A 22,854-nucleotide genomic window follows, 5' to 3' on the forward strand; every position below is an offset into this window, starting at 1 on the left:
TGCGGAGGTTCTCGAGCACGCTTCTGTGGCAGACGTTGTCGAAGGCCTCCTTGAGGTCCAACGCAAGTATCCCGCGCGGTGAGTGTCTCGTGACCTTCTTGAACACCAGTTCGTTTAGCTCGAGGAAGACGTCTTGGGTGCACAGGTGCTGGCGGAACCCGTGCATTGTAGCCTGAATCTGGTTCGTCTCGTCCAGGAACCCATGTAGTCTTTGGAGAACCATGCGTTCCACGACCTTGCCCACGCAAGACGTGAGCGAGATCGGGCGCATGTTCTCGATTGTCAGTGGTTTGCCCGGCTTGGGAATGAATCTCACTTCTGCTTCGTTCCATTCCGCGGGTAGTTTCGAGCGTTCCCAGGCCAGGTTGGTGTGGTCCAGGAGCTCGGCCATCGCCGCGTCGCTCATGTTCAGGAGTCGGTAGGTTATGGCGTCCGTACTGGGTGCGCTCCTTTCGTTACTCTCGTCGATGGCCGTCAGTAGTTCTGTGGTGGTAAAGGGCTCGTCCAGCACCGGATTTTCGGGTCCCCCGTATTCCTCCTGCAGCGGGAACTGCCAACGCTCCGTCTTGAGATACTTTGATTTCAGGTCTTCGATGAGCTCTTGCCGTCCCCGCCGTAGGCATTGAAGACCTTGGTGAGGTTTTGGTTTGTGGCCGCCCTACCATTTAGCAAGTCGACCAAGTGTCGCAAGAGGCACTACGTCTTGCGCACGGGCAGCATGCCCTGCAGGCCGTCGCACGTGCTCATCCAGTTCTACCGGCAGAGCTTGGCGGCGTACTCGGAGATTTGCTTGTTTAGCGAGGCTATGCGCTTGGACAGCTTTGTGTCCCTTTTCTGCCGTTTCCACCTCCGAGTCAGCGAGTGTCGAGCCGCCCACATGTGCGTGAGCTTGGCGTCGACGAACGGTGTCTTTGCTGTCGTGGCGACGGTCTCCGTGAACTTATGGAGCGCGGCCTTCTATTCTCTTGCCCACTCCGCGTACGGTCTTCCACTACGTTCCTCGGCTTGGATGGAAGATTCGGCCGCTTCTGCCCCGCACTTGGGCATGCAGTCCCAGTCGGTGATCCTCGCCGTGCCGATTTCCGCTCTGAACTTGGGTCCTCTGATCGTGACGCTCAGGATGTCCTGGTCGGATCCCAGGCTGACGTCCTCGTTGCGCCAGGTCGCGTCGAGAGTCCCCGTGAGCCACGAGAGGTCCGGGACGGTGTGCCGGTTCGTACCGGTTCCCCTTCCGGTCGCTCCCTGCGCTGCCTATGGTTCTCGTGTGTATCTCGACCAGGGTGTGTTCGCACCCCTTCTGGGCCGTGAAGTGCTGGGTGGCCGCCGTCCCAGGCTCGTTAAGGAGCGCCAGTTCCAGGTCTTCCATCGTCTTAGCGAGGGCCTTGCCCCGCTTGGACTGAAACTTGTAACCCCACGTGGTGTGCGGGGCGTTGAAGTCTCCGAGCACCAGGAGCGGCCTGTTCCTCGCCAGCTGCTTCGCCTGACCGACCGTCTCGCGAAATCGAAGTCCCTGCGTGACGGCCTGCGGTAGGCGCTCATCACGAACAGTTTCCCTGCGCTGCCTATGGTTCTCGTGTGTATCTCGACCAGGGTGTGTTCGCACCCCTTCTGGGCCGTGAGGTGCTGGGTGGCCGCCATGTTGCTGCGTACCAGGCCGCCGTCCCTTCTTCCGACGGGTCCGCGTAAGTCGCGTATTCCGGGAATCTGGGTCTGCCGCGGGTCTTCTGGAGCGGGATCACGTCCGGCTTCTGTTCGAGGCTCTCGATGTGTAATAGAAGTTCTGCCGATTTGTTCTTGATTCCCTATTGGTAAAATAACGTCGTCTCCACCCCCCCCACGGTTGCGTCTATTATTGTTGTTCCTCTTAATCGTCGTCCGAGGTCACCTGGTCGCGCCGACTTGCAACCGCTCCCTTGATTTTACTGGAACTCGCACGCTCCTTTCTCTTCCCTGACAGGTCCGTGTACCGTATTTTTGCTTCCAAGGACAAGGTCTTGGCAGCTTGTTGGTCCAGCTTTGTGGATACGTCGTCCATCCTGCTCCCAATCTCGACCATTTCGTGCTTCAGGCTTCCCACTTTGGAGCCTAGGAGCTCCAGCTTCATTTGCATGTCGTTCTGCTGTTGGGTTAGTTGGTTAACGGCCGTGAGGACCGCCGCCAGGCCGTCCTGTAGCTGTTGCATATGACTTGGCTCTAGCGACGCCCCCTCCGGCTTCGAGGTCTCGGCGTGCATTTTCTCCTGACGGGGGAAGGAGGTGAAGGGGGCGGCGACGACGTTGACGGTTCCGCCTCCCGATCGGGTAGGCGTGCGGGTCCCGCCGTGGCACCTTGCGTTTCGTGTTGGCGTCCCCGGACGCTTCGTTTGATATAACTTCCCCATCGAGTCTTCCGGTAGTTAGCGCATCCATTTTCTCCATTAACGCCCTGATCTGCAGGTGCTGTTGTTTTTAAATGAGAGACAGCTGGGCGAGTTGGAAGGGGTTCATATTCAAAAGTTTAACTGCGCGAAAGACGGATTTGAGCGTTGTGCTTTCAGATTAGCTTTTTCAGATCCACGCATTCGCTACATTCAGCGGTTGGAGCGCTTTGGGTAGAGGGAGGAGGAGGATAGGAAGGGGGGGCTGAGAGGAGGGAACTCCTTCTCGCATGCGAGAGCGACGGAAGACCTGCCGGTCCAGCCAACCTGTTTCTCTACGTTCCTCCGTCGAAGGGACCAGGCCCGGGACTTGGACTTAGATCTCGAACGGGACCCGCGTCGTCGCCTGCTGCTCCGGCCACCCTTGGCACTGCCCGAAGTCGGTGCACGGCGGCGACCCGAGGGGACGTCAGATGGCGCCCGGCCCGCGTCTCTTGGACCGTGGGATGTGGAGTGTCGTCGGCTCTGGTGCCCTCCCCTGCGGGCCGGCGTTGCTGACCGGCGGCGAGGGCTGTTGCTGCGTTGGGGTCACCCTGTAGGACCACTGCGTTCATGACTTTTTTAGGCGTCGGCCCGTCGGCACTCCCAGCGCCGGCACCGCACCACGTAGGGGGTCTTGAAACGGGCTTTGCAGGCCCGATCTGCGGTGAGGTGGTTGTCTCCTCAGAGACTGCACTTTCGGTTACAGGTGTATTTAAGAGTCCGGGTTGGCGACGCCGCACCCCCGGTAGATTCTGTTTTGCGGATTGGGGCACACATGCATCAGATGACCGACGCAGCCGCACTGGTAACAGATGTCAATCTCCTTGCGGTACAGCGAGCATTCGACCAGGAGGTTCCCATACCGAACGCAGTTCGGGACCTTGGGCCCCGCGAGGGAGATGACGACGGACCTGGTCTTGCCTATCCGGCTCGCCTGGAGGGCCGGCGGGTTGTGCTCGTGGACCACGAGTTCTTGGATTTCTCGGGCGGCGTCCGTCAGCGGAACGCCCCGTATCACTCCCTTTACTGTACCGTGAGGCGCCGATTCGTAAGCGCTCACCTCGTGGGACGTCCCGTCGATGACGATGCGTTCCACCAGGGCGTACTTGTCGGCGTTCTCTCTCTTTGGCGTGCTTATGATGACGATGTTCTGTTGGCGATTCGGGCGTACTACGTCGTCCTTGGCCTCGACCCCGCCGATTTGCGCCGCCGCGGTGATGGCTCGACTGATCTCCACGCGGGACACCTCGCAGACTTGGAGGCCACCCCGGGGTCTCATGACGACCTTTATGTCACCGTGTACATGGTAGCAGTGTTCAAACGTACAGTTCGTAAAGCTAATATGTATCCCGTTATGAAACTCGATGACATTCTTTTGTATTCTAAAAATAAAGCAGCGCCTTATAATTCATGGCAAGCAATCGGGTGGTTTTCCTCAAGCCGTTACAGTCATCTGAGGTCTTGTCTTGTGCTGAGGAGGCTTAGTTTCTTGAGCGCTCCGCTAGAGGACTTGCGGTTTGGTTTTTATGTTGGTTTAGTAACTATCACCTTATCAGTCCTACATAAACGAATGATTTTTGTGCCAGTATCGCCCTTTGATCTGATGGAGGTCTTGTCCATCACAGCACCTGCGGTGCCGGGGCCTGACGGCGTGACAGTTGGTGCTATTAAATTTTAGGCATAGAAATTCCAGCCGGGTCTATTGGATGTATCACTTTTATGCCTCACGTTTTGTTTGATTCCAGGAAACTAACTGAAAGTGTTTAAGACAATTTTGCTTGAGAAAGCCATGTCAAGGTTTCGATTTAGACAATTTAAGGCCGATTGCTCTGACCTCTAACATGATAAGATTAATAGAGCAAATAGTTTTTAAACGGCTACCTTCTTTCATGCAGGACTGGCAAGCACTTATTCCTGCTCAGTTTGGTTTTAGGCGGGGATGTTCTATTTGGAACGCTCATGTCTACTTGGAAACTAGGATTCTGTGAGCAAAAAAAGGAAAAATGGTTTTGGCATTAGTTAACTTCCATGCAGCTAAAGCATATGGCTGTGTCGAACATAGTATCTTGCTAAACAAACTAGCCCGCATAATCCTCCCCGCATTCTTTTTTGCTTCGATTAGCCTTTGACCGGTAGGGAATTCTTTTCCACAAACGGAAGGCTATTTTCGAGATTTTTCACAAACGAGAGGTATGCCGCAAGGATGAGCTTTATCGCCTTTACCCTTCAACATCGTTATCAGTAACATTCAACATCTTCCAGACGTAACCACCTACGTTCATGCGAATGCGGATGATATAGTGTCATTTGCGGCCGAAGTCGACATTCATTCGTTATACCAACATTTGCAGGTCTATATATCTTTGTTGGGGGCATGGCTTGGCGGCATTTATTTAGCGCTTAATGTATCGACGAGTGCTTTACTCATCTTCCCAGATGCAGGGCCAGTTTCAATTTCTCTCGCCTATAGAAATCAAGTCATTCGGGAGGTGGATTCGCTGAAGTATCTTGGTATTACATACACTTCTGCTCTCCACTGGCGTACATATAATGCATCAATCACTAAGCGCAGAGATCAATTGATCACATGAAGAAGCTATGTGGGAAAAGAGTAGGAATGCGACGGGGCACAATTTTGCGTTTGTACCTTTCCTACGACCGGGCAGTCATCGAGTTTGGTTGCGTCCTGTTTTGCAAATGCTCTATTTACAAACTGTGACCGTTATACCTGTTGGAGAGGCGCATTCTTATTTTGCCTTGACCTCACTTGGTTCGTCTCGAACAGGGTTTGGTACTTAGAGGGACGGATTCCAGAACTCAGAATCCGATTTCTCCTGCTGACGATTCAACCTTACCTCCGAATGCACGAACCCTCCCCCCCCCCCCGTCCTTTCCCCCTGGAGCTGTCAAGCTTATTTTATTTGTGCTCCGATTTTTTTTTTCCATCTCCGTTGCCGCAACGTATTTCCTCTTAGGCGCGTTCTTTCAATCTTGCTTTGCTTGTATTTCTGTTAAGCTATATGACGTTATCCTAGTATCAGCTATTGAGCGAGAAACTGAGTTTTTTTTCCAAAACCTTTTCCCTTCGGCTGCAAAACTTCTCCCGTCCTCTCTATTAACCGCTATTTTAAATGAGTATTTATCCAAGAATCCTGCGTCTTCTCTGATTTATACAGATGCATCTCAATATGGTGAGAAAGATGGATTTGTTTTCGCAATCGCTTGATTGAAGTTATTCGCTACGAATCCCGGATTACACACCCATTTTTATGGCAGAAGTTTTAGCAATAGCTCTCACTCCATGCGAAGTACCGCAGCACGTATCAGAAATCACCATATTATCCGATTCGATGGCAGTTATATCAGCATTAACTTCCTCTTCCGACTCTCCATTGTACCGAACACTATTATTTTTTGTTCCCAGGCACGTGAAGGAGGTACGTTTGTCTTGGGTCCCTGGCCACACGGACATCAGGGGCAACGACCTAGCGGACCATTTAGCTAATCTCGCTGTCACAGCTCCCGTTCAATTGGGCTTACAGGATGTGGCTCTTTTGGATATTGGCATTCATACGCTACCCGTTCAGATGCACTCCTATCATTTGAAGAGTACTAACATTTAAAGTTCAGGTGGAATGTTCACTTTTGTGGTTCGCGGAATATGCGAAGTGATCTTCACCGATCTGCGCTGCAAGATGCCACAGCTAACTTTCTATTTTTTTAGAACAGGGCTTTCCACTACGGAGCTATGTGTGCGTTGCCAGGTCGCAGAAAAAATCGAATATTTTGTTCTCGCCTGTCGCCGCTTCTTGGCCGCTAGACAACCGCTTTTGAAGGACCCAATTGAGCGTTTGGGGTTGACTCTATCGGTTCCAATTATATCATCTATTGACGCGACAAATTTGGAGTATTCCAAAACCAATGAACGATACCAATTAATTGGCAACTGGGGTTTTATTCTTAGCGGACTCTCACTGTACGGCCTCTTTCCCTCCGAAAACGAATTAGTATATTGCAGTGTTAAGGAATTTCAATAAGGGGTTTAGCCGTAGCCAATTCTCCCTCGTGGGTATACGCCAAAAACGTTGAGAGCACCGTCAACGCTTTGCTCGAGCTGTTGTGTCTACGGAAATGAACGCTGAATAGTCTGCCTCTGCGACAGCGTTTAAACAAGGTCTCCCACCAAATGTACGCATTAGAAGACCCAAAGGAATACAAAAATACCCCAAGCAAAGAGGTATAAAATCGGTCACTAAAATCACCACCAGCCCACAGCACCGGAACCATTTCGACGGAGAAATTACACGCGAGAAATATGTCCCTCGATACCGAAGACATTGAATAAAAGATGACAAATCACGAAAATTTTGCGTTGACATTAGGAGCTGATAGCTCGACGTAACGTGTACTGCATTTCCGTGCGTTTCCAGGCATAAAGACCAACTGCAGTCACATTTTTCTTCACCCAAATTTCATCAAAAGAAGTTGTTGAAGCTTCAAAAATCACCGATACCCACTTAGCGCAATAACGGAAATATTCAGAGCATCTTTAGCAGTCTGCACCTGGCGGCAAATCACCGAAACAAGATCCGAGCGGCCTGTGACGGAGACGAGGAGCCGGCCTCGTGGGGCTCGCGCTTCCCCGGCGACTGGCCCTGCGTGGCCGGGATGCGTTCGCCGGGCGTTTCTCTGCTCCACCGCCGCGATGTACCACCGTCAGCATCACATGACCTAAAAATAACTGCGTAAGCAGCAATTTCCGGAATTTTGCAATGCAGTAAGCGAAATTGGGAACCTACCAAAAGTTGCCACACTTCCGGTGCTTTTGGAATTGGCAAAACATTGTTTATTTGAAAATAATAATAATAATAATAATAATAATAATAAAAACAGCGCAAAACGCTCAGTTGCACGCACATGTATCATTCCTATATCTGCTACAGTAGAAAGATCCTGGTAATTTTGCTTGCAATATTCCCTGTGTGTGGGCTGGCCCAACGCCACCGCTACCACTTGACATCTGCAAGAATTTGACGACCCACCTTGAGTTTTTCTACGCGCTGCCGATATAAACGTAAGCTCTACTTTTTTCTTACTCGCCAAGTGAGCCAAAGCCAGCCTTTCTCGTGGTAACAAAATATATCCGCAGAAATATCGGCCGCCATTTTGCGCAGTGCGAAAGCTAACGAAACCGTTCCACTCCTAAACAATAAACTAAACTTTTTCATTCGCAAACTAACGAAGAAGAAGAAGAAAGTGATTATTGGGGGTGGGGCGAAGGGGAGATAGAGGCCGATAACTGTCTGGCGTTACGCCGACACCTTAACCGGTTGCAAAATAAAGTATTTACTTTTGTAGAGCGTTCGGTTTATTCTTACCTGAAAGTAAAATGTTGTGAACTGCACATGTCCCTGGTGAAAGTGGCAAACCACGGTAGATAGGCAAATTTTTTCACATTTCAGTGCATCATTTAGCTTTGGAAGCAGACCTGCGGTTCCAAACCAATTTTACTATTCGAACCTCTATGTACAGCGAGGTGAAAGTTACTGAAGAAATATTCGCAAAGATAACCCTATGCTAACAGCTAACAGCTAACCCTATGATATCCAAAAACAGTTAACCAAAGCTATTTTTCGCTATCATATGATCAAACAGCATTGTAAATATGGAGCTGCTTTTTTACTGGTTAACAAGGGACATTTTCCTCAAGACAGTTGCTGGTAGTTCTTGCTTCTTGGGGCAGCCCGTGGAAGTTTTCTTTCTATAGTGTATTTCTAGAAATAGGCGAACTGAATTTTCCTATTTTCGGTAATATGCTTACGATTCAATAGTCATTTTGACTTCCTTCCGGCATTGCCTTCATCCACCAACAGTCCCTGCACGCTTGGAGTCAGGCCTGCATGCAAGGGGGCAGATGGGGGTGCTGTGGACTAGTGTCCAGTGCTCGCTAGTTTTACCCAAATATGCAGACATCTAGAGAGACCTTGTTCCCATTAAAACGAAGGTTTTGGTATTGGTTTCGTCATGTTATTGGCTTCTGCCGACAACCTGAAACGGCAACTACTGTAACGATTCATCGCGCGGCCACCCGGTGCGTGCGTGCGGCAAGTTTGGTGTAGTGCGGTGAAGTTGTCGTGTGCTTCGGGAAACCCCGCTCTCCTCAAACCAGTTACGACAACCGACGTGCTGTTGAGACGTCTCTACGAACAGCCTCGCCGAGATCTGCTTTCCCCCTCTCCAAGAATGAACGTGCCGGTTATCCCGAGCCTGGAAAAAGGCGTTAGGTGTGTGTGTACTTTGTTCGAAACGTGCGCAAAGCGCTGGAAGACAGCGGAGCCGTTGCCACTTCTGGATATGCATTCTGCCCTCTCGGTGGCTCGTACCAGTCGACAATGGCGGCTGAACTAAGAGCGCCGCTCTGCCCGTCAACTCCACTCTCCGTCCATGCAGTAAAACAGTAACGTTTTCCTTTCTGATCTTTGTCGTCAACACCAAGGCAGCGCTCCTGCTCGCCACCACTTGACGGAGACTCCGGCGCTCGGTGCGGGGACGCCTTCGCCAATTTAACACAACACACGGGAAATAAACTGGTGTGTGTTGGGCACAGTAACCTGATAACCGCGCAAAACATCCACAGTGACGTAACACCGGGTAAGAAATACTAACCTATTCGCCGCATCGGTCTTGTAGCCAAATCAATACGCTCGGGAATACAGGGTGGAAATTCCTCCGCATCACTTTGACTGATGCGATGCTTCCGAAGTTCCGATTTGCTAAACGAAAGCAGTCTCAATTGGTGCAGCGTTCTGGAGTGTGTTCACTAGCAATCTGCAATTTCTTTGGTCGGCCTTGAATTAGATGTCTTGTCCATCAGATAATCGCCCAACAATGTAGCGGAGTAGTCCCGGACGCAGGGATGGGATTTATTCGCTTCGATTTGTGACAGAAAAGAAACCGTGAATTTTTAGGCTGCGTAAAAACACTCTGATGGGGTTGGAAAATATTAAACGTACCTTGTTCTGAAATAATAAAACGAAGGCGACACAATGTTGAAAGTAAAGAAGAAAGTGCCCCCCCCCCCCCCCCCCCCAAAACTGAGCCAGCACTTGTAGGCGAGTTGCTGCCGTGTGTTCGCCATAGGGCGGCAGCATGTCCGCGCTTGATTTAATTCGCGTGGCTTTTTCTCGGGAAAGTTGCTACCAGTGAATGATAAGTAATTTCAGAACTGTGAGTGAGCAGGAGCAGCGAAGAGTGCCCACCCCGTCTCTCTGGTTAACAATGAAGCTACGAAAATGTAATCAACGTGCTCTACCGAGATATTTAGAGGATTCGCACAAGCGCTTTCTACACCTCTTAGTTTGCACGGATGTTCTTCTGACTCCGTGGAGGCCTACATCGACCAGGAAGAACTCCCCAGGTGTGCGTCTCAACGTGAGAGCATTCTGCACTAAAATTTTAATCTCTCTCGCTCTCTGAAGACTCCGCGAAGTACGGTAGAGAAGGGTTCAGTTACGCCGCAGGCGGTCTTCCGGGGGGAAACAAAACAAAAGCACGGTTCTCTTACCTTGGGCTGCTATGTAGGCGTTAGGCTTCAGAATACTCTGAAAATACAAAAATAACAAAATAAAAACTCGCTCCTGAAACTCTCTTCAACTTGATTTTTTAGTTCAGTTATTGCCCACCTAAGAATATTTCTCTAAATTATGTTGTCTGATAAAATGTTCTATTGCACGTTATATTAAATAACCCTTGTTGACGTTCACTATGACTTGACTGTGAAATATAACGCCGTAGTGCAGGGCTCCAGATAAAAGGTGCCCTAAAACAGGTTTTGCCCATACATGGGTTTTCACATTTTCAGGTGTGTCAATGTCCCAGTAACCACCTCCTTCAAGGATGTTTTAATGCGGCGAATATTAGTGGAGTCAGCGCAAATAAAAAAAAAATCGTATTTTCGCCGGTGCCGCGATTCTCCTTCGTTTCGTCCACCTCCTCGCACCGCGTGAGCTTGTCGCCCATGGTGCGTCGCTTCTCGATGACGTCTGCAAGGACACCCCGTTGCGGGCGTCGTCAGGCCTCTCAAGCTTGGACGTTCCCTGGTTTCCCTATAGGCGGCGTAAAAATCGACGCCCCACGTGACCAACCTACAGCGCAGTTTTCGACCATCAAGTCCACCAGACGGCGCAACTTAAAGGTTACTTTTGGTAGAGATTACAAAACATGTTCGCGTACAAGGTGTTGTTTAAAAATATTATTAACAAGTTCCGCATCAAACATCCGTTGAGCAAAAATGCACGCAACTTTTTACGAACAGCCGACTGGTGCACCACCTCACTTCTGAATTCGCAACCACAAAGCCGCCGATTCAAATTGAAACCGCTGCAGCGGCCCACCGTTTCTATGCGCGCGGAGCACTGGTTTCGGAACTGTTATTGCTGTTATGTGCTTTTGCGTCCATCAGTTGTTGAGAGGACTGGCAAAACACGGTAATTGAGTGCTTGCGGAGCGAAAAATGCGGGAAATTCCGCATCGGAAGACAGCTGTGTAGGCCAGAATATTTGGTTCTTCCAACAGAAGGTGAGTGTTATGCACTCCGCTAGAAAGACCGTGCAAACGAAAGCGTTGTCGCCGTAAATACCTCATTTGTGCATGATTTCTGCTGGAATATTTTGTTATTAAATGATTCAAATATAAAATCTCCATTCCTCGGAGTTTTCGATCAGGGTGCATGCGAAGTTAGTAAAAACAACTTGAGAAAAGAGAAAAACCCTTAAGGAACAGCCTCTCAAGTGTCCTGGCCACTCTCGAACATTTCTGACTATCTAGAACCCGAGAAGTTGTGGGCGCATTTGCCTCAAAAGGTGTGGCATTATTTCGGATGGACGTTTTGAGGCTGCCAAAAGACAGTAATTCACCCGAGCTTTACCTAGCTGTTGCCTTTCTGTTTTGATGCGTTAGTGAGCATTTAGTCAACAGCGATTTGCTACAACTCAAGTTTGCCTTCATAAAGACGTGGTGATGCGAATTAGGTTATACTAGCATGCCTTGTGACAGCTGATGCTCGCGTCATAGTTAATAAGCGTGAAATCAAAAATACTGCGTTATTTTTTTTTTTCAGAGGTCGGCGTTCATTTAGACATTCTGGCTGAACCTTCAAAATTGTCGGCGCAAGCAACAAGTGCACTAAGGACTGGCCAGCCATTTCAACTTTTTGTGCTTGCCTGATATGACAGCCATGCGCCCGACTGGTGTGTTTATGTATATTTAACTTCCATTTATAGTTGTTTCTCTGAATTAGTGTGACATGATTTTCTTAACTATTCGTTCTTCCAATTTAATTTACATTTTTCATTCATTCCTTGTTTTTCTTTTGCAGATACAAAAAAAGAACAAAGGAGCACACACCGGAAGGCGACCACATCAAGTTCTCAGCACGGGCAAATGTATTATGTTGCCTCCAGATAGATGTTACAAAGTGCCAGGTATTTTCACCAAATGTTAAAAAGAAGGTCAGCATATATAAATGCGCTCATACATGTGATGTGGATATATCTGAGTATGAATGGATTAGTTGTTGTTCAGTTCAAGAACACGATATTCGGTGTCTAAAAATATTTAACTTCGGGCGAGTATTCGGTATACTGCAAATATTGAGACGCATCAAATTGTGCGATGTGATATTGTTACGTAGCTAGCCACAAAGCTCACTCTAGCCCCGAAATTCAACGTTTATTAATAAATCACGACGCGTACACATTGACAAATATAAGAAAGCAAATGCGGGTTCTAGTTTACTTTTTTCCATTCCATTTCACTGCTGCTCAAGAGTACTTCCCTTTCTCTGTACATTTACAACGCTTCGCACAAAATATTGCTGTAAGACCAACTGTACAGCTCCTGTTGTCAGCCTAAAGCAAGTTCGTGCAAGAAGCTGAGAGGAAGTAAACTTTATTGGAGCAGCTCATTTCTGATAGACACTATGATTCTTGATTGATTGATTGTGGGGTTTAACGCGCCGACGCAACGCAGGCGATGAGGCGCGCCGTAGTGGAGGGCTCCGGATTAATTTTGACCACCTGGGGATCTTTATCGTGCGCCGAAATCTCGTACACACGGGCGTTCTTGCTTTTCGCCTCCATTAGAAAAGCGGCCGCCGCGGCCGGGAATCGAACCCGCGACCTTGTGCTCAGCAGCGCAACGCCTTAGCCACTGAGCCACCGCGGCGGGTGACACTATGATTCTATGCTCTGGTGATCGTGTAGGTGTCTCCTTTGTTAATAGCGCTGTGTGGACATTGCAGGTGGGCTTGAAACCTTTGTAGACAAAGAAATGTGAGGGGTCAGAGGTTGTCTTGGACGTCTGGAGGTGTAGCAGTTCGGGTCATCTAGAAACAGGGATAAGCTTGTGGCAAAAGTGAAGAATGAGGAGGTGTGGTGCTTTGTACCTCAACGGCAGATTGCTTTAGTGAGTTGGATGGGTTGCCGGCGAATACCTCGCAAGGGCTTTTTGTATCGAATATAATAAGGGAGGCCTCTGATAGACTCAGTTAGTAAGCGTGTGAAAATCCCAGTTCCCTCCAGGGCACAATTTTACATGTAGCCACCGACTGCAAATTGTTGTACAAGTGGGTGAAAACTATTCAATCAATGCACCATGATGTCACTCCCAAAAATAGCGCACGCAGGCAGGTCTCGTTCTAAATTGTGAGGAATGGAAGATAGTAGATACTATTGGTTTAACCTACAAGGAGACTAAGAACTTAAAGTCGTGTACCGAACTGTGGAGTGCAGTCCATGCATTCCAGTGTAAAATTGTGTTTGTAAGTCTTGCTTACTGATGTGCATGGTGTTTTACATTTATCAATCACTGAATCATAAAAAATACTTTTAAAATTTTACTCTCAATACAGTATACGGCCATCCACATTACTACTGGCAAAGTTCAACATTTCATTTCATTGGTTTACACCGGAAAGGGCATTACATAAGGGAAAGGGGGGGGGGGGGGGCGGGGGCTCTTGGCTGAAGTGTAGTCAGCGTTGCAACGCATATGAAAAATAAGACGATGAAAAAAAAAAAGAATACAAGATTAACTAGGTGAAATTCAACTCACTGCTGCAAACGGTGTTAATCGGGGTATTTGAACTAACAATTTGGCTCTTCGACGTGCAAGTGCGAGTCAACACAGGGTGCGTAATACGTTATTGTGCAGCTGGGTTCTGAAATCATATTTATCATCTCTTGCTTATGGGTATGAAATTTCATGTCGCATTTTTACTGTGTAAATATGAAGGTAAAATTATTTAAACCGAGCGTGTTTAATTATATTCTATATGTCATCAGCAAGGGAAATATCTTATTCATGAGTATAATTACAGCACATGATTCGTAACCGCCCTAGAGCGTAATAAATAGCTGATACCAACGTTATGTGCATCCTATTGTTGAACGGTAAAGCTATTTTTTATGCCAGCATCAAGTATAATAATGGGGCATGCAAGAAGCATTACTGTAAATAAACCAGGTAGCAATTTTCACGCAACAGAGCATATCGAAGTACTTTTATAAATTTCAAAGTGTTGGTAAAGAAGTCAGACAAACATTTTTAACGTCGTAGGTGTTTTTTCTTTTTCTTTCAGCTTGTGATGCTGCTTAGCGCGTGCTTGGGGCCTGTCGCACCCCCCGGAAGAGATAGAGAAAAAAACGCCGTGCCTCAAACACTCGCTCACGATTTTAGTTCCATTGCTACGTTCAAATTTTGTACATATGTTCGCAGTAAGCGATAGAGTTCGCCATAACTATCGCTTTAATCCGAGCGAATTTCCTAGCGTCTGTGTCCTTCGTAACTTGTGGCGACGTCTAAAAAGAAAAAAAGATACGGGCGGCTGAATATTGGAAGCAATGTGCCCTTCGTTCGAAATCTTAGCGCAACTGAACGAGTTGTTATGGGGGAAAAAAATGTCACGAAAGCGACGTAAAATTGCAGCGATCGAAATGAAATGATGTCCTGGCCTCTGTAAACTTGCGGATGTCAATAAACGATTTGTTCTCACTTGCTGCTCACTGTGGTCTATGCCAGTCCAGGCCACCTGGTCACCTGGCGTAACATCACTCCACTAGCGCGGACGCAAGTAAACACGCGGACGCACGGGAGCAGCGAGCCGGCGGCCGCCGTGCATCCTCCATGCCGCCGTGCGAAGGCAGCCATGTTATTAAGGAGAGCTGAAGCGGCCAGTGCAAAAAGCATCCGCCATGTTTACAAAGCCTTGTTTACAGCGCCATCAAGTGGGCGTCCTCGGTAGTTCACGAAGCCGCCACTACGATTTTTCTGGCAGTACAGGCAAAGCTAGACCTTTGCTTCTCTAAAATCCTCCTTGTTCTGTGGCGTCCTCCGCCACGGCGATAATCTGCGCAGCAGCATCGCTCTTGGACAGGGCCGTATTACTTTCTGCGTTCTGTTTGGGCCATCTTTTTATTATTTTGCTTACAAATGCTCCACTCCGCTGACGGCTGGAAACGCTGACTGAAGGAATGGGGCTAGACTTTGACGCTTCGATACCATGCCGAAAGATCACGCGAAAGGAGAACGACCCTGTCACCGCGCGTTCTGGGCGACGTCATGCCTCGGTACGTATGGGAGTCTAAAATATGTGAGTGAATTACTAAATAATCGCCCTAAAATTTATTAGAGTGAGCACTACACGCGTTCCGAAGCGACGTCGGTTTATACATTGATTAATTGGCCGCTCGCTCACACCAATGCCGATCTTGGTCGTGTTGTGGCGACGCTATGCACGCGCGTACACAGGCAGTTGCAGTATTCCATTTCGTTATTTTGATCGGTTCTAAACATTTATACCCGAACCAAAAAAGCAGCGGACGGGTTGCACGGTACGACGCAAGAACATTTGTCAGAGTGTGGCGTGCATTCAATCCCCCCCACCCTACCTCTGCCTCCCTTTCCGGGAAACTCCTACGCGACCGTGTGTTTACCAACCACTAGACAAGTAAACCGTAACAGATATTACGAGCGGTCTCTTAAAGGGGTCCTGAAATACCTTCCGCCGATGCATGGATGTACATGTAACCAAATAAGACAATGTATTAGCAATCTCATCCCGCAAGAATTTTGTTAAAGCGATGAGTATTAGCTGAGAAATCGTAAATAAAAAACCGCGCATTATCATCGCGCCGCGTTTCCTCCTCTTTTCAACTGATGCTGCGCTAGTCAGCGGTGACGTACTTCCGCATTACGCTCCTCCGACTGCCGTCTGCTACGGGCAAGTTTTGTTGACACCATGAATTCCGCACTCCGCTCAAGGATGGATAAGCGAACGAAAAATCTGGCCGCATGTGTGCGGTGGCCTCGCCTTGCCCTTTCGCGGTGTGCGTTGCTGCAGAGCAGCACGTGACTTTTAATCGGCGGCGAACTCGAAGCCGCTGGGGAGGATCTTGCGCTCGGTCCCTTTCATGCACCGCGCACTGTTTATCCAAAAATCGCCGTATCAGATGTGGCCCCGCTGGTGCCGGGTCTTATTTTGCGGTGGTGGTAATTCCTGCCGGCGCCATGTGAAAAAGGCATTTTAAACCGATACAGAACCCGTGCACAAAACGTTTCAATCATGTGACCATTTCAGCTTGGGGCGATGCGTGGTGTAGAGCGGCAACTTTGGCAAAACATGCTCCGGCGCGGCTCTGAGCTTTCTAGCGCTGGAGCGAGCGCCTTTCTTTGACGATCTCAAACATCGGTTGCCTTGGAAACAAGGCACAAACCGCCCCAAAGGTCAGTTACGGTTGCGTGATCCCGGTTCAGCTCGGGGCCCCACCTCGCGACATGTGGGCACAGTAGACGTACCACTCACTCTCATTAGGAAGTGTGAGATGCGTTTGGCATTACAGGAGGCGATGGTGTGTGTGTTGTGGACGCCTTTGTTTCGCGATGAAATGCGACGTTGTGCTTCTGCGGGTGGATAGTGCTTCCCATGGTTTGGATTATCTTTCTCGAGCGACGTACGACTCAACCTCGCATGGGGTATGCGCAGTGTGCGTGGCTAAAAGCCATCTCGGCTTGCGCACCAGAGTTAAGTGACTTGCTGTTCGTCCCCGCAAACCGCGCGCGAGGTGAGTGCCGAATTTACGACGGGCAGGAGGAGGCAACCCATCGTCTGTCAATCGCGGTTCAGACTTGCAACGCATGTTGTGACGTTGTGTTCGTTCGAAACGCATCTCTGGATTGTTTTGAAGTGGAAAAAAATGTATCCGTCAAACCCGGGCATTCGGCTCAGGGCGTTCTCTGCGATTGCACGAAAGAAGTGCCACGGGGCTTCAACGCTTTCTTTATGGGACGTACTCCGGTAAGAGAATATCCATGTCGTGTTATGGCCGTGTTGCATTCAATACGAACGGTTAAGCGTTTGTTTACACTTGTTTCGTTTGTCGTAAAATGTCCAAGCACTCCGGCACTACGCTGGCAGATCAGCCGGCGAGTCGACGCTGAGCAGACGACTCATCTCTTTGCCGGAAGTGCGTGAAAAAGCCGCCCAATAGCAGGATGTCTAGCTCATGACGAACATCGGGGAATCGATGATGTAGACATGTGAAGATGGCGGCGTCTTAAAACACGAAGGAAAGGGTGAGAAAAAAGCGACAAACTTTGTAACAAAAGTGTGAGCTTTCCGCTGCGCGTAAAAGAGTAATACTTGACCCAGATGACCTTGACGACCCAATCTAACGATTGCGCTACTTCATTTAGTGTGCTCAAAATGCCTTTCAGGGCCCCTTTAAGAGTAGTGTGAGTTTTGCGGCGGCCGTGCGCGCGTGCCTGTGCGCGCCTGATTGCACAGAACAAATATTTTCACCCTCGCTTTTTCTCCAGATGGCCTGAAGCCCCCTTTTTTTCTAAAAGGCTGTTCGTTCATTTGTTATGTGCTCGGTGCGTACAACTTGTGATATGTAGAAGGTTTGGTTGCAGGCCGCGGCCCTATATTCCTCCTCTTCATCCGCGTCTTCCCAAGCCTACCTTGTGTCTTGTTTAAGTTGTAGGTAGGAAATTATGGTTACACACCAATTTCGCAAAATGAACACATCAGTATTTCGTCCTCTAAAAGTACAATTGCCTCTTTATGTATGCAGAGCATGAGTTTAAAAATGAACAAGTCGTGCCTGTGACTTAAACGATGTATTGACGTTTAAAATGGTAGTTCCACAGTTCAACCAAAAAGTTCAGTTTTGGATTCCCAAATAAGATTCGCAAACCATGCCATTTAGAAGGAAAAAAAAAGAAGAATCACCCTGCCGGGGTTGGAACCCGCGACTGTGATTGAGTTGGCGCGAGGCTTGAGTCCACTGCGCCACGAAAAGAATGAAGGACATGCGCAAATAACCTGTATTCAGACCTGCTCTTTGGGTCAGATCAATGTTCCTACCTAATTTCAAGGATTCCTGGCTGGTTAAGTGAACATTTCTGGAAAAGCAGTTGCGCTGTAAGGTTCCAAACGCTCCCACCAAAGCTGACCTCCAGCAACAGTACTGTTAATCTACGGGCACAATAGCGTCAAACTTGCCGTGCCGCCCTGCCGACAGCCGCCAACGGCGTCGCGCCGCAGCGTTCACAAGCAGCGCGGGCGACGCCGCTGGCGGCCGATGGCAGGGCGGCACGGCAAGTTTGACGCTAGTGTGCCCGTAGCTTTAGGCTGCGACTGCGATTTGGCCCTGCGGGAATAGTGCTCGTCGTGCTTTTGTTTTACGCTTTACGCTAAAATTTTTTTGGCCGATGCTGATTCCTTTTTACCTAATAAAACTTTCGCAACTACTATTCTGTTCAAGAGAGCTTATATTTTTACAAGCGTTGCTCGTCGCGCACAAATATGCAGTCTGCAACTTCGGGAAGGAAATTCTCGTCGAAGCGAACGGCCGAAGCGTCGTAAGCCGAAATACGGATCGCATTAGCGCTGGTTTTGCGTTAGTTGTATGAACTTCATGGACCTTACTACACGTTTATTACACTCTAGGAACTCATAGAACACCGCCGCATTCATTATCGAACGAATGTTGTCGGGGCACAGTTTTCATTGCTCGATCGACTCCCGACGACAATTCGACCTATCGGTATTGTTGGCGTCTTCGGTCAGCGAGCCAGTCAGGCCACGCGGACCTTCGATCGGCCGACGTGTTCGTGCCGGCGTCGTGTGACAAGGCGGATTGTCGACTCGGACGTCGGCGTCGGGTCCCCCTAGCCGACGCGCCTTAATGATAAGCGTGGTAATCGAGCAAACAAGGTAAACATGAGCGAGCACGACAGCGTTAAGCGTGCTGCAGAAAGCGCTAATTAATCAAAGTCGCGGGCGCGACCTGTCGAGGCGGAGCAGACGACGCTTCGACGCTTCTCTTCGCTCGAAGTGAAATAAACTTCCAATCGCAAGATTTGATTGATTGATTGTGGGGTTTAACGCGCCGACGCAACGCAGGCGATGAGGCGCGCCGTAGTGGAGGGCTCCGGATGAATTTTGATCACCTGGGGATCTTTATCGTGCGCCGAAATCTCGTACACACGGGCGTTTTCGCTTTTCGCCTCCATCAGAAAAGCGGCCGTCGCGGTTGGGAATCTCGCAAGATTTCGGTTCTCTGACGCACATGGTAGAATCGATCGCATACATACGGCAAGATGGCGGAGCCCGAAAACGTACAGGAAAGCGTGAATGTCTTTTAAATGTATTTGAAAACTTCAATGTGTTTTACAGCGTTGAAATAATAAAGAATTAAAATTCGAATAAACAAACTTTGCATGCAACGAAAGGGTCAGCTGTCCGCTGAACGTAAAGATGTTCTACTTGGCACAGATTACGTTGACCACCCAACCAAACATTGCGCTTGTCCATGTGTGCTCAAAACGTCTTTGAAGACGCATTTAATTTCGACCACCTGAGGATCTTTAACGTGTGCCGAAATCTCGAGTGGTCTATTATGTCGCGGTGGTGGCTAGAAATTTCCTTCACGTAAAACGTCGTGTGCCGGTTTTCACCACTGTGAGCAGAGGCCCAGTTCTCTAAAACGAGAAGCCGTCGCTTCGAAACAACGGGGTAGCGCCATGCATGTGTTTTGGGGCTCCGCTTTGAGCTTTTTCAGGACGTGAGAATCCATGCAGAACAGCACTGTGGCAAGGTCGCAAAGCAGCCGGCACTGCGCTCCGTCGTCAGTTCGCGCCCTTGCCACAGTGCGTTTCTGCATGGATTCTCACGTCCCGAAAAAGCTCAAAGCGGAGCCCCAAAACACATGCATTAGCATGGCGCTATCCCGTTCTTTCGAAGCGACGGCCTCTCGTTTTAGAGAACTGGGCCCCAGGTTAAAGGCATGAGCCGTTTCTGCCGCACACAAGAATGGTTTACGCGGTCGTTTTGCTGATAGGTACACGCCTACTGAGACTGTTGTACAGCATTAAAAAAAAATACCGAATTTCGCAGCCCATTGCACACTTGTAGGGACATGCTTAAATTATGACTGAAAAGCCCGGACTACCACTGCTACGACTGTTAGAACCAAACAAAATTGTAAATGGCGCAGGCGGTGGACATTCTTATGACATAGCCTAAAAAGAAAAGTGGTAACCAGGAATCGGGAAACCGCATTTATTTATTTATATTTATTTTATTTTACTTGTTCATTTTTAGTGGTTAACTGCGTACGTGAGTGCACACAAAACAGCAGGATAGAAAGAAAGGTGAAAGAAAAGGAAGTTTTGTAGGAGCATTCCCTCAGAGTTCGAGTACAGGGTACGGATGCGTCGATAGATGCAAGGTTAGTGTGTAGGGCAGGTGCCGAAAACAAAAAGAAATTGCACCTGCAAGCTTTTTACTACTGGCGGATTGGAGTTATCACGTATTTCGAAGAGTGCTGAAATTAACCTGTGGCGTTACTAAAAAATATCCGTGCTTTACAAGAACAATATTTGCCGCGAAAACAGACACGTCCACAGCGTCATGTTGGTGGCGGCCTCTGCGCTGTGCACGCATGAAAGAATCGTGCTGCGGGAATCTCTGCTAAACACTCCGAGAAAGACAAGGGTGGTCGAGGTCGGCTGGGACGGAGTCGGGCTCGGCCCACCCGCGACATGGCTCACCGAGATGCAGAAACTTCAGAAGCTCGCCGTACGCATATTGTATCAGGAAAGTACGCGTAACAGAGAACTACGATTCTTGACGAGCGTTTACTTTCCAGACGACCAGACGGCGAAGGGCTTAAAGGGACCCAGAAAAGCCTTCTGTAGAAGTTACAAAAGGCCTGTATTGTCACGTAGCACCAATGATGATGATGATGATGATGATTTCTATTGGTTTCCCCTTTGTATCGGGGTGATGACATGTCATCTGACCAAAAAGGACTAATATACCTATGTTTTACACTTTTGGTTCAATACTAGCGCTGCTTAGGGCAGGCACAAAAAGCTTATTAGGCACAAAATACTTTTTTTTTCCTGTTACAGGTGGTAACTGTCCTAGGCAATATTCCCCTCTCTGCTTTTCGTCCACCAGCATTCTAATCTTCTTTTCGTCCCCTCGACAGCCTTGAAGTTAACTTCCTCTGTGATACCCTTAAATCCTAGGGCTTCTGAAAGCCCAATGTTCCCTTCATGTAGATTTGGATGGATACCCTCACATTCTAACACGATGTGCCGCATAGTTTCTGTTTCTTTTCCGCAGACCACGCATACCCCAATAGAGCGATGCAATGCCGTTGGAATTATTGATCTACATTCAGTATTAGCTGCGCCAGAAGCAATTAAATGCACCTCTCCCCACTTGCCGATCGACTCCTCCTCCCTCTCTGCCTCCTTCAAAGCAGCTAGCTACATTCCTCCGCCTAGGCTCGCGTCAATCACTGCGGACCCGCCTTTGCCGCCTTTGCCTCCGGATCGCGCAGGAAGGAGGAAGAGCAGCCGGAAGCCAATGGCAGTGACGCCGCCGGCGGCCGACCTTGCCGGCGATTGGGCGAATCAGGGGGCGCCTTCGCCGTTGCGTCAGCAGCGATCGCCGTTGCGTCACCCGCGGTCGCCGTTGCGTCACCCGCGGTCGGCTCGCTGCGGCGTCGCGCTCATCGGTTGAGAAAGGCGATCTTCAAAAATTGTTTACAAATTATCTGTACCACGTATGGGGCTCACACTTGGCTCAAAAATCCCCCGTTATGTGTTCTACCACCTGAATGCATTTGATTGCCACCTTCACAAAGCTTTTCGGGGTCCCTTTAAACAATTTCAAATGCACAGACGAAGTCGAGCAGGGAAAATTAAGGCATCGTAGAGCATGACAAAGCCATATCGCTCTTCAAAGTTAAGGTCACCTGGCAAATCACGCCAAGCGCGCGTAGACAAAACCCGGTGAAGTAGTTCTGATTTCGGTTAAAGAGCAGTTTCCATCCACCATTATGCTTATATAAAGCACTGCAGTAGTGTCCATGGCGGATTTACGCGGATGCTTCGTGAAATGAATTCGTCGCGTACCTGCCTGCTTCGCTGCAAATGTCGTGAAGAGGTGAAAGGCTGCCACCACCCGCGCCTCCTACACTTTCACCCTCACATTTTTCATGGCCTTCTCCTCTCGTTCTACTCCTCTGATGATGAGTGCAATGAAGGTATGCTTAAATAATTCAATCCAATCCTTTCGCATTCGCAATGTTTACGTATCACCTGCTAGGACATCCGCTTTTGGCAGCCTTTTTCATCACCGTTTTTTAACAGTTTTTTTTTGTTTGCTACTGCACAAACAAAGCCAATGTGTATTCCTAATTGGAAGAACCGTGTTACGCTCGGTGAAATACACTTTTCTGCCTCCCATATGCCTGACGTTTCTGTGCGGTAAATAATGTAGGCATACACGAGCCTTAGCAGCGGATGTCGCAATTTCAAAGCACCTTGTCCATATATATTTTATGTTGGAGCATTCTTTCACCGCTTTCTTTCCTCTGAGTGGGTAAAACAAGCCACAGACAGAGGCAAAAATCCTAAATTGTGTGTAGCTTGTCAAAAAACGATTACTGACTTTTAAAAGCAGGTTAGTTTCAGTGTTGTACGGAACGGCGTTCCTGGAACTAGTTCCTGGTACTAGTTCCTTTTTGGAGGAACGGAGGAACGCCACTGTGGTTCTCGCTGTCGCTACTCTGGTTCTCTTCCTACAAGCTGGCCCTTCAGCGGAGCGTACTTCCTCGAAAGTCTAAGGAGGAAGAATACCCACGCAGCGGGCCGCAGCTTGTGCTCGCTTTCATGCCAGTTGAGCGTATGCGGTGTGCGACGGGTGCATAGCGCAGCCGCGAGAATGCTTTTCACCTTTCATATCATTTGTCTAGGGAAGCCAGTATACGCGCCTGGGCGATAGAATTCTTCCCTGTGGGGCGGCGCTGCAGGTCCCTTGTGAATAGGGTGCCTCGATACGCGCCAGCGTGCATCGAGGCACCCTACTTTTAAAACCA

General features: G+C 49.0%; 1 protein-coding gene across 6 annotated transcripts in view; it reads right to left on the reverse strand.

Moving 5' to 3' along the window:
* The window catches only part of Ptp36e (protein tyrosine phosphatase 36E), a 540,343-nt gene that overhangs the window by 163,465 nt on the left and 354,024 nt on the right, over positions 1-22,854 (reverse strand). For all 6 annotated transcript variants that reach the window (XM_077701525.1, XM_077701527.1, XM_077701526.1 and 3 more), the window contains one exon: positions 9,963-9,999. In XM_077701525.1, the coding sequence (XP_077557651.1) occupies positions 9,963-9,999 (37 nt within the window). The remainder of the gene's footprint in view (positions 1-9,962; positions 10,000-22,854) is intronic.

Source organism: Haemaphysalis longicornis, unplaced genomic scaffold (genome assembly GCF_048455015.1).
Source record: "Haemaphysalis longicornis isolate Haplotype H1 unplaced genomic scaffold, Haemaphysalis longicornis Haplotype H1 scaffold_27, whole genome shotgun sequence".
NCBI classification, from domain to species: Eukaryota; Metazoa; Arthropoda; class Arachnida; order Ixodida; family Ixodidae; genus Haemaphysalis; species Haemaphysalis longicornis.